This window comes from Tenrec ecaudatus, chromosome 12, assembly GCF_050624435.1.
Source record: "Tenrec ecaudatus isolate mTenEca1 chromosome 12, mTenEca1.hap1, whole genome shotgun sequence".
NCBI classification, from domain to species: Eukaryota; Metazoa; Chordata; class Mammalia; order Afrosoricida; family Tenrecidae; genus Tenrec; species Tenrec ecaudatus.
Genome location: NC_134541.1, coordinates 42549733 through 42562156, shown reverse-complemented (window position 1 = coordinate 42562156; position 12424 = coordinate 42549733). Strand labels below are relative to the sequence as shown.

General features: G+C 44.4%; 1 protein-coding gene across 1 annotated transcript; it reads left to right on the top strand.

The window, feature by feature from the left end:
* Positions 1–3618: 3618 nt before the first annotated feature.
* LOC142422453 (small EDRK-rich factor 2-like) lies at positions 3619–4090 on the top strand. Its single transcript, XM_075527835.1, has one exon. It carries the CDS (start codon positions 3631–3633, stop codon positions 3808–3810), a length of 180 nt encoding a protein of 59 aa, XP_075383950.1. The 5' UTR covers positions 3619–3630; the 3' UTR covers positions 3811–4090.
* The last annotated feature ends 8334 nt before the right edge of the window (positions 4091–12424 follow it).

Here is a 12424-nt window from a genome sequence, read left to right as displayed (position 1 = left end):
GTCACGCGCAGTAGGCTGTTTGCTCTTATCAACAGGATGAGCAAGTTTACGAGAATATGAGGGACACATTTGAAAAAACAAAAACTGCCCCCTTTGAGTTTCTGAGAATGTAACTCTTAACAGGAGTAGAAAGCCTCTCTTCCTCCCATGGAGCTGCTTGTGGTTTTGAACTGCTGACCTTGTAGTTAGCAGCCCAATGTGAAACCACTAAACCATCAGAAGTGGATTATTTGAAAAGATGAGTAGATTGACAAACCACTAGCAAATCTAAGAAAGAAAAGGCAAAATAATGCACATAAGAATTGAAGTTCGTCATGTCACACATAATCAAGCTAAACAAAAATAACAGAAAAAGGAGAATACTGTGAAGAATTGTACAAGAACAAATTTGAAAACCTAGCAAAACAGACATGTTTCTAGGAGCACACTACCTACCTAAAGTAACGCAACCTAAAGTAAAAAAAAAAAAACTTGAGCCGATCAGTAACAATAGAAGAAAATCACCAGACCATTAAATCTTTATATGGAAAGAAGATACCCCAGATAAGCAAAGCACGACTAAAGAAGAGAAAGAAGATGTCTCACACTTCCAGATTTTAAAACCTACCTACTGTGTACTTAATATAAAGAAAATAGTGCTGATGTGACGGGCACATAGATCAACCTGGCTGTGAACAGCCCAGCATTCACCCAACAGCATCTCCAGCGCTTCTCCAGAAAGGCCATGTGATCCCGCAGCCCCTTCACTTGGTTTACAGCCTTAAGAAGCCAGAGTTGTCACATGAGTACAATATATGCACATACATGGTCATCAAAATGCTATTCTCAATAGGCCAAAGTCCAAATGCCACGGAGGCCCACCAAGGGAAGGATATATAAACCATGTTACATACATGCAGTGGCATGGTACATACACAACAATAAAGAATCATGACAAATCTGAGACACGTTCCATAACATGGATGAACCTAGAGGACATTATGCTGAGTGAAAGAAGCCAATCCCCAAAGGACAGATGTTATAAGAGGCCACCGTGGTAAAAAGTCAAGGAGAAGCTACCACACTAAAAGAAACATCATTTGATGGTTACTGGAGGGGGAGCTGAGGGGAGCCCAAAGCCAAATCCAAACCCACTGCCGTTGAGTCTATGCTGACTCAGAGCAGCGCTACAGGACAGGATAAAACTGTCCCTGTGAGTTTCCAAGACTGTACATGTTTACTGGGGTAGAAAGCTTCATCTTTCTCCACCAACAGAGTGGCTGGTGCTTTCAAACAGCTGGCTTTACAGCTAGCAACCCAGCATGTGAGCACTATGCTTTTAGGGGTGGGAGAGGAAGGAAGGCTAAAGCATTGGCTGGAACATAAATTCCCAAATTTGCTTGACCTATCACTCACTTTTCAGGAAAAAAATGAAAATATTCTAAACCTCTTTGTGTGAAATAGCTCATAATTCAGGATAAAGTGTAGGTATTTGCTTTTACCGAACCCCTCACTGGATAGTTCCAGCACCACCACCTTCAGGTGGGCATTAGACGTGCATGAACTTGGATGAAGAGGAAGGCAATATACAATAAGAGAGAGATCAGCAAAATATGATCATGTCTGTGGAAGACACTGGGAGGAGCGTAAGAGTTAAGGGCACCAGAGGTAAATACTGCTATACAGACAACCCTGCAATAACGGTTAGCTATGAGTAGATGCATGGCTAGATATTCAGGGTGAATTTTGTCAAGGCAAGAGTGTGGGCATATCCACAAATCTTTATAATCACTCTATACAGCAAGTACATCCATTTTCCTTTGCTGCAAGTATATCCATGAATGGAATGGAGCATAAAAGGGACAAGGTTATAAAACCTTCTTGGACGTAACTAAAGACCTTGAGGGAATCAGTCACTGGGCCAGGGAGTACAGGGTCATGTTCCTGGGGGACAAGTCAATTAGCACAGCATAGTCCACAGAGACAATGTTCCACATCTTATTTCAGTGAGTTTCAGCTGGAGTTTGAAAAGCCCTGGTGGCATAGTGGTTACATATTGGGCTGCCAAACGCAAGGTCAGCGGTTCCAAACCACTAGCAGCTCCATGCGAGAAAAATGAGGCTCTCCAATCCTGCAAGTTGTTATAGTCTCAGAAACCCACAGGGGCAGTTCTATCCTGTTCTCCAGGGTCACCATGAGTCAGAATTGACTCAATGGCCATGAGGTTTGGGAGGGTGTTTTTTGTTTGTTTGTTTTACAAGATGCAAATATTGGTCTTACTGTCTGTAAAATAAGAAGATTGAAGAACATGAAAGATGCATGCAAAAAACTAGTTCAATGAACTGATAAATTATGTGCACATCAGCCTCCACAACCCTGAGATAAGACAAACTAGACAGGGCCCAATTACCACTACCAGATGCTCTAAAAAGAATCAAATGGTCCTGGATAGAATGGGAGAAAAATAAAGGACAATACTCAAAACCATTAAAAAGACGACTTACTGCCTGGATAAAGACTACGGGAAGCCCCAAGCCCCTACTCATTTCCAGGTCTGGAAATGAACTCACTCCTAAGGCTCAGTTTGCAGCCCAACCATAGAGCAGGTGTGGGAGTGGGTGGAGATAACATTCGGGAAGTATTCACACCTTGTGATCAAAGGGGCAGCATGTGCCCAAGACAAAATTCAGAAGGGTTAGGAGAGGAAGACTGAAAACAGAAACCATGGAGAAGAAATTATAGAAGCAGCATTTCATTTTTGGAGATGGCAATGACATGATATTAAATGTCTATGAATTGATGGAAGATTGTTCTGCTGCTTAAAAGGGTGGAGTCCACGTGTGGTCTTCTCTGACTTCACAAAAGAGGAGAAAAAGGACCACCATCATCAACCAAAGGCTGATCCCTATGAAGTAGAGGTCAGACATGCCTCTACTTTCCAACCTTCTTTAGCAATTCCAATAGCAATCATCTCTCCCACAGTGCCCTCTACTTCGTAGGTGGGTTCACTAATTCATTGCAATCTTCACACAGAACTCACAGGTCAAACTCATCACTATGAGGTTTAGTAGGGAAGTTAACAGATTACAGTTCAGTCAGGACAGCCTTGTTCCGGCCATACCTCTAGACAGGCCTCTCTCTGGCCCTCAGCCCGCTGAACTGGCTACTGCTCTGCTTGGGCAATGCTACCGAGATCTTTTAGGACTAACAATAAATGTCTAAAAGCGTCACCATAAGCCTCAGCCCAAAGGTACTCAGCTCCAGTTCTCTAGGTCCACCAGCCTACCTCCCTAACTAGGGATCTTCAGGCAGTCGACTCCACTGCCCAAAGGCTTTTCTCATTCTCTGGGCCAAGAATCCAACCAGTCTGTCTTTTCCTCTGCCTCATGGTTCTGCTGCTGATGGTCCTCGGCCACCCTTTTGTCGCTTCTCTGGTGCCACAATTTTCTGATCTTCGATTGGGAGGTCAGTGCACAGAGATCTCAGGGTCCAAAAGACACCCCACTCCTGCTGCTTTTTCTTGCTCCTGAGACGGTGCATTTTAAATCAAGCATGATGGCAAAACTGGCCATTCCCCTCTCGAGAGTTCCAAGTTTTAACCATCACAATTAATCCTGTTAAAAATCGCTCTTGGGAGCCGCTGCCGTCGCCATGACCCGCGGTAAACAACGCGAGCTTGCCCGCCAGAAGAATATGAAAAAGCAGGGCCACTCGGTTAAGGGAAAGCGCCGAGATGACGGGCTTTCTGCTGCTGCCCGCAAGCAGAGGGACTCAGAGATCATGCAGCAGAAGCAGAAAAAGGCAAACAAGAAGAAGGAGGAACCCAAGTAGCTCTGTGGCTTCGTGTCCAACCCTCTTGCCCTCCACCTGTGTGCCTGGAGCCAGTCCTACCACGCTCGCGTTCCTCCTGTAGTGCTCACAGGTCCCAGCACCGATGGCATTCCCTTTGCCCTGAGTCTGCAGCGGGTCCCTGTTGTGCTCCCTTCCCCTCAGGTAGCCCCTCGCCCCCTGGGCCACACCTGGGGAGTGAGGGGGTTACCCCTTCCCAGTGTTTTTTATTCCTGTGGGGCTCACCCCAAAGTATTAAACGTAACTTTGTAAAAAAAAAAAATCGCTCTTAACCGGATCATAAATCCTAACAGTATCTGCCACTACCGTCCCTTACTCAGACCCATCAGGAAAATTTTGTTTGATGAGGATGACAAAGACTATGGCCAGGATTCACTCTACTACATCTACTCTATGAACGTTTGCCCAGTTCACAATACAAAGTCAGAAAGAAAAAGAGCTTGCCCCGGAGACTCTTACAGATCCCCAGATGATTCTTACATATATGTGACAATGCATAAGAGAGGGCTGTGTTGATATAGATACAAACCCAGGTTTGTGTGATATAGATATTAGCCCAGTGGATGATCAGCCATGTGAACACCAGCCTCCCGAACACTGGGACCGAACAAGATGGTGCCCAGTTACCATCACCAAGTGTCCCAAAAAGAATCCTATCAGACATTCCTGGACACAACCGGAGAAAGTATGGAAGACTACTCAAAATCATCACCAAGACCAGGCTTACCACTCTGATAAAGGCTATAGATAAAGATATCATTAGATATACATATAGAGATAGATAGATATAGAGATAGTTAAAGTGTATTGTGCCAACCTGGCTGATAAACACGTGTGGGATTAATTGAAGAGTGGAGGGATAAATGGCTTGGTGAGCCTCGCCTTTCTAGTTCTCAGGTCTCTTGCTTTGTGATGGTTGGACCAGGGTGCAGCTGACTTAGCCAGTTCCCTACTTCAGCTGGCAAGGCTCACTTCCTGCAAGAGATCCCTGAGGAGAAGGCACATGGACCTATCCCAATGCAGCCCTGGGTGCTGGAGCAGCCGTATGGAGCCCCCTGCCAGCACTGAGATGCTTACATGCTCACTGATTCTGCTGTTGGCAACATTGTGTGTGTTTTGTGAGATGGACGAGGATTTTGTGGATTGGTATTGGACATATGGACTAATGTTGGGCTTGTGGGCTTGGGCAGCACTGGGTTGGGATGCTTTCTTAATGTACACTTACTCTTTATATAAAACTCTCTCTTATACATGAGTTTCTGTGGATTTGTTTCCCTAGTTTATCCTAATACATAGATATATGCACTCATATATATGCCTATGTTTAGATGTGCATGTATTTGTGTAGTTACAATTTTAAATGTAAAGTATGACTATAAGAAAAAAGATTTGATGCATACATGCCAAACAGTATGCAAATACTATGCAACAAGTTACAGATAGTAGACCAGGATAGGAGGTGGGGCCATAATGATAAAGAAGATTTGAACATTTTACTTTATTGTTATTTTGGGGTGTTTTTTTCCTATATCATTTTAACTCTTTTTTTTAAAATCAAGGAAATAGGAATCTAGACATCAATAATGGAAAAAAATTAAGGCTATATTTAAAAGGTAAGGGAATATTGAAATGGTGTCAATGGTTAAGTTCTACCCAAAACCAACCCTGAGACAAGGATCTCATTGAAAGTATTTCACCTGTGAGATGGTCCCAAGAAATGCTAGCAGAGGAGTGGAAAATGAGACTAGAAATGGAGGGAGGCAAATAAGAAGACACCTGTTCCAAGTTACCACTCTGGGCAATGGGAGTTAATCTAAGGGGAGAATTCTGTGATACCAAGACAAAGACACACCTGAGAGGTATCATATCCCAGGAAGGCAGGAGGTGGAGTAGGCACACATCAGTTCTTGAAAGTTGTTGGAGAGGATGATTCCAGGGACCAGCAACTCCCTGGCCCTGTAATCTTCCTACACATGGACAGAGCAGAGCCTGCTGTCCAGAGAGGCCCTTGGGCAGAATGCGTTCCTGTTGCTGGCAGTTGGGATTTCTGCTGGTGTGCCTGAAATATGTTAAGTGTCAAGGAACTGTAAGTAGGACACAGATAGTATCTGCTTTGAGTGTGACTTCCAGAACTGGCAATGGATTCAATATAAATGGGGAATGGGTAGTGTTGGGAGAGGTAAAAGAAAACTCAAATATCCATATGAGGCTGAGGATTTTGGACAACAGAGAGTTCACTTCCACCTTAACTAAAATATCTTGACAGTAGGAAGCACCCAGAATACATAATCTGCTCAGACTCATAGTTTAGAAATTCATGTTAGAGCCACGGGCATAGTTGCAGTGATCCGCTTGCATTCAACATATCAACATCAAATATCCACTCTGTGTGTCCAAAGTAATACAGATCCTTTTAACAGATATCTACTGAGCATCTGCTCCAGAACCACCTGCTTAGTAATTTTCCAGCAAATTGATCATACACGTTTATGAATACAGATAATTCCATGGGTATGTGAAACCATTTCTGTATGCAAGTCCATGTGTTTTCAGGAGTGGGAGGATATCAGAATAGAACTACAGCCTAGCTCATGGTGTATGGTGCAGACCATGCCCCAGAATGTATGCATTTATCTTACACGTGAACCAGCTGTTTATATTAAAATTAAGAAATGCTGGTTTATAAAAGGAAATTAGATTGCAAATTGGGAAAATTAGAATAATTTGAAGTTTTTTTAAGCCATGCAGGAAAGAGATTATGATCATAACATCTTGAACTGAGGCTGCATTTTCAAGAATTGAAGGGAGGGCTACCTGTAGTCCAAGTCCTTTGGACATGCCCTCAGTAGAGGCCAGGCCCAGGGGAAGGACAGCATGCTTGCTGGATGAGCTGGATTGGCACAGCGATTGCAACAGTGCACTGAAACATGAGAACACTTGTGAGGACCGTGCAGGAACAAGCAGTGTTTTACTCTGTTGTACATAGGGTCCCTGTGAGTCAGAACTGATTCGACAGCACCTAACAACAACCTGCTCTATTTGGCGTCCCAGGGTGGTGCCGCAGGTTAGCATGCTCAGTTGTTAACTGAGAGGTTGGGGGTGGAAGCCCACCAAGAGGTGCCTTGGAAGAAAGGCTTCGTGACCTGATTCCAAAAATTCACCCATTGAAAATACTAACGCACACAATTCTACTCTGACTGACATGAGGCGGCTCAACTGAGTTAGAATTGACTTGGTGGCAACTACTAGCTAGTAATATCCTCTATTTAGGGCTTACCCCGCCGGCTACATTTTGTTCCTATCCCTGCCCTTCACGTGTCACAGGAGCCAGACATTTATGGCCTATATGCCATTGTCCTGTGATTTCTGGTTAGCCTATGCCAGCAGGAAGCCTTGGCTAGAGATCAAAGAATCAAAGGAGAGCGAGAGGTCATGCAGTTATTTCTCGTGTTCCCTCCATAATTCACCACGATGCTGGCAGTGGCTGGGTTACACCATTTCCGCTCCCATCAGAAGGTTCTTCTTCGGCAGTTCCAAGTTCACATACCAAGTATTGGTGTAGGGGTCATTCCTCTCTCTAGCCTTGCAGCCTCCCGAGGTTGTCCTGGGTCTTTTGACTATCACCTCTTAGCCTCCTCATTCCTCACTGTCAATGGCCCCTTCATTAAACTAACTTCCGTTAAGTCCTTTGAGCATCCAGACTTCTGGCAGAACCATACAGCCTACCAAGAAGTGAGGTGATTTCAGAAGTTGCTTGATGATTGATTGGTGTTTATCATCATCATTACCAATATGTGCATGAGAGTCTGGGGAGAAGAATGAGATGAAGACGCTCTGGCTCACAAAGGGCAGTGGAGAGCTGTTGGGGCAGGTGATCAAGCTACAGAGTCACCTAGAAATCCGCAGGACAGTGAGACAGACGTGAGCTGAGGCACTGACAGCTGCTTTCCCATTTGGGCCGTGTTTGAAGCCATTCAAGCGGAGTTGAACTTGGAGCTGAAGCATGCCACTAAGACTGGAAATCAAGTTGGAAGTAAGCAAAATTTGTCCTTTCTATCTCTGTTCTTTTGCTTTTTTTAACCTCGCCCTACTACTTCTGCTTCTCGCCAAAACCTGCCCGCTCCTCCCCTGCACGTAGACCCCCTCAGACCTCCATCCAAGTTTATCTTCTCATGTTAACATTTCGTATTCGTCAGTGTCCCTGCTTTCACTAAAGAGTTTCTCGTTTGCAATATGGATACTGTTTTCCCAGTTGACAATGATCTCCGATGCTAAACTCCTCCTCCTAAAGCAAGAATGAATTAACACATGACGGTTTACGGGAAAATGTGTGGACGTTTCAAAGGACAAGGCCAGGAAAACCCACCGAACAATGGCTGAAGTCCTTGTATCTCAAAATAGGACCTTCCTTTAGAGGAGGAAAGATATATGACTAATGTCTTCCATAACAATCAGCGCAAAGCTGATTGCTATGAGGTGGTGGTTAAAGTTGTTCCAAATATCCAGTTCCTCCAAGCTATGATAGCACTACGTCATCTGTAGCACCCTCTCCTCCCTGACCCACCCACCGCCAGCACTCTTCCTCCCAGCTTTGCACTTGGTCATTTGCTGGGATGTCTCAGAATTTGCAGACGGTACTTTCTGTGAAGCGGCTTATTAGGGAATGGGGCAGGTTAAAAATCAGGATCACAGTCACTTTAGAGAGAACTGGAAGAGAGGTTGGACTTTGTCACTTAGGAGTTTTCAGCCAGAACAGCTCTCAGATCCCTCTGACCCATGCTAGCTGATGACCTCTCCTTCTCTCTGCTGTGCATGTAGGCCAGCCCCACCCTGGCCTCTGCTGCAAGGGCCCACTTGGACCTGGCCTCAGCCCTGCGTGGGCAAGTGTGGCAATTATTTTAGCTCTACTGATAAGTGTTGAGAGGCAGCCCCCTCTGTCAGCAAGTCTCCTGCATGGAAGTACTCGGGGCCCTCTTGCAGAATGCAAGGGCAGGCCATCTGACCACAGCTATCTGCGGGCCCCATGCTTCTCGCTGCTCATATCGCAGGGGCTATTTCTCTGCTGCTGGACTCTGCTGTCTCTCAGCTACTTTTTACTGTCTTTTGCTGTCTTCAGTGTTGCAGCCCTTGACTGGTATTATCTCTCTTTCAGGGTCTCCCTCTCCCTCCCCCTCTTCCCAGCCCCTCCTCCTCCCCTCCCCCTCTCTATCTTCTCCCTCCCCTTCTCCCTCTTCCTCTTTCTCTCCCTCTTTCTTTACGTTTATGTGTCTCTTTCTCTCCCAAACCCTGCGTGTGTGTCCATCTGTGTTTATCTCAAAACCTCTGTCAGATTGACTGCTTAGATAAAGAACTCAATCAATCCTATTTAATGTTTTATTCATTAAAAAAAACTGACCAGTCCCTACAAGGTACATTTAATAAACCAATCACAGAGAAAGTTGTGTTCCACACAACTATTTCTGGCACCATCATTAACCCAAGACCAGAAAGGCCCTATGTTTAAGAGAAACTTGCTACATTTCAAGACCATACTCTAAGACATGACGTTAGACCATATCCTAAAACATGCTCAAGACATGTAGATAAATATAGTCTGTGTTCCTCAAACATGAGTTTTCCTGAGAGTTGAGGATGGATTAAATTTTCATATTAAATAAAAGCAAGCTACATAAGAAATGCAAACTGTCTATCGATTTTTTTTTAAGTAGAGCAAAGCATTCCTCAAAAGGCTCCCATTTAACTCGACTTGCTATTAGGGGTATTTAGTGGGAAAGTTGGACTCAGTCAATGCTTCTCCAAGGACGAAATAAAAAGCAGAAATGTCTGGACATTGGAGGGTAAATATCTTCGAGCCAGCAAATCTTATGACACTCCTATAATTCATGCCTCTTTGGCCCACCCAGACACCAGAGACCACAAGCCTGTGCCTTAAGTGACAGGTCCCGGTTTAGCTGCCTTCCCCAACCTTGGCTACCAGTGTGAAAAAAGAATTCCTTTCAGCTGATGTAAATCATCCACTGCATGCCTTCTTTAGGCTTTTATGTATTGCACTGTTTTAAGTATATGACATTTGCTTTCTTTTCACAGAGAACCTAACCTGATTCCAGAAATGTCTGCCAGTGGGGTGAAAAAAATGCATATATGAAAGTCTAGAAACATTTGGCACCTGCCACGATCACCAATAAATCTCAGCTGGACAGTTTGACATTTCCTCAAACAAGACCCACCTCTCAGAGAACATTTGTCCTAACATGAAAAACAATACAGGTTCAGCTGATAGAATGTAAAACATTTTTCCTTGTCTAATTAGAGAAGTAAAAACAGGGAGGGGGCATTTCTTGCCTAGGTAGCGATTTAAGCCTTTCCACAGTCCCTTCATGTTGAAATATCTTCAATAATTCTCAAATTGGGAGGATTTATACACTCTTGGAACTAAGGAGGTTTTTCCATATTTTTTAAAGCCCACTCAGATTTTCGGAAGGATTGGGTTTCTTCAGCATGTGCCTCCGTGAAGGTTGTGCCGTTGGTTGCATCTTTTTCTACTTTGTGAAAACACAGTTGTCAGTTCCGGGTTTAGAAACAATTCAACTTATAAACAATTTAATAGAAGTTTCCGGTCTCCTCCTTTCCCTTTCAGCATTGAGCTTTCCTCTGTTGTTCCCAAAAAAAGCCCTTCATCTCCCCCACAGGCCCTCCGCCCTGCTCTGCTCAAGCACTGCCCCCCCCCCTCCCCAAGGAAGGGAGCCTATAGCAGAGCCTCTCCCCTGCTCAGGCGGCTGCCACTCAAGGAGTCTGGGCACTCTCTAAACATCCTCACCACAGCGTGGCCATTTAAGAAATCCACGAGCTCTTTGTGATCGCGTGGATAGATAACTATCTCTTGGCACATTGTTCTGTATGAAAAGTGCATCTAAAGTTCAAGAAATTTTTGGAGCAGCCTATTTTCACACGGCAGGACTGCGGCAATCAACCCCATCCATTAGACCAACCCATGGTTTACATGGACAAACAGAATTCCTGGGGGTTCCCTAATAATGCCACCCAAACTGAATCGAGTGCCCTTGGGAAGCACTGAGCAAGTCATCTACTTTCTTAAGGCACTAGCTAAATAAAGGCAAACGTGATTCTTTGAAATACTTGGGTATTTGCTATTTTATAAAGTGTTGAGAATACTCGTGTCGGGAAAATGAGAGCCATCTTACACTCCTTTCCCTTTGCCTGTAGTCTGATATTGCTTTGTTGAGTGGTGTATGGATGAGGCCATTTAACCCCATTGTTCTTATTGTCGTTAGTTAGGTGCCACTGAGCCGGTTCAACCCACAGCCACCTGGGGGACACTGTCCACTCTGTGTCATCCTCACAATTGCCATCCTGTGCTTGAGCCGGTGTTTGAAGTCACTCAGTCAATCCATCTCACTGAGGGTCTTCCTCTCTTTCGCTGCCCCACCATTTGTCTGTCACGTTGTCATGCTGTGGTGGCTTGTGTGTGACTGTGATGCTGGGCGCTGTGCCACTGGTATTTCAAATGCCAACAGGGTCGCCCAAAGAGAACAGGTTTCAGTGGAGCTTCCAGAATAAGAACAGACAACAAAGGCAAACTTGGCTGGGCATTTCAGGGGAAGTGGCTGCTGAAACAGAATGCATACCTTCAAAACATTAACCATATTAAACAAGCCTTAAAATTAGTAGAAGGGAAAAAAATAATCAGTCTTTGCACAGCATACCAGTCTTGGCCATGGCACAAGCAAGATAGCATCTAGGGGTCTATTTTCTCATTAATTAGATTTACTCGAGGATTCTGTCTAGTTTAAAATTTTATGATTCTAATCATTTCTCTCCTTCTTCACACATGGCACTCTAATGGAAACTTCCTCCCCTGGATGAGTCGGTGCCAAGATCTCTCCTGGTTTCTCTGTAAACACAGCTGTGCCCTGGATCCAGGCTTCAGGATCCACAGAACCTAATGAAACAGCAGCTAACATGGAGGACATCAACAGATAATATCTTCAAACCTCAGCAGATAATATGTACAAACGTTCCGATGACCATCAGATCTCTTTGCTGAAATTCACAATATTTCTTATTATACAACCATTGAATTCCATCTACCAGATATAAAACAGTGCGCAAAATTCTCCCAATTAATTACAATACAAAAAAAGTCTTGATGTTCAACGAGATACTGTGCCTGTCCAATGTTCATGACTCATATATCACCCCCTTCTTTGTACATCTTAAAATTCACTTTCAAAGAGGAGATTGTAATGCTTCCTCCCTCTCCCTCACCACCCCCACTACCATGACCCACCCCCCCAATTCGACCTTACAAATCCAGCTAGACCAGAGCACGTACACAGGTACAGATCAGAGCTGGAAACACAGGGAATCCAGGACTGATAACCCCCTCAGGATCAATAATGAGAGTAGCAATACCAGGAAGGGGAAGGGAAAGGTGGGGCGCGAGAGGGAGAACCGATCATAAAGATCTACACATAACCCCCTCACAGGGGGATGGACAACAAAAAGTGGGTGAAGGGAGACATCAGTCAGTGTAAGATATGAAAAATAATAATAATTTATAAATTATCAAGGGTTC

Excerpts from the sequence above, each read along its gene's own strand:
- LOC142422453 (XM_075527835.1), top strand. The coding sequence starts at position 3,631 with ATGACCCGCGGTAAACAACGCGAGCTTGCCCGCCAGAAGAATATGAAA.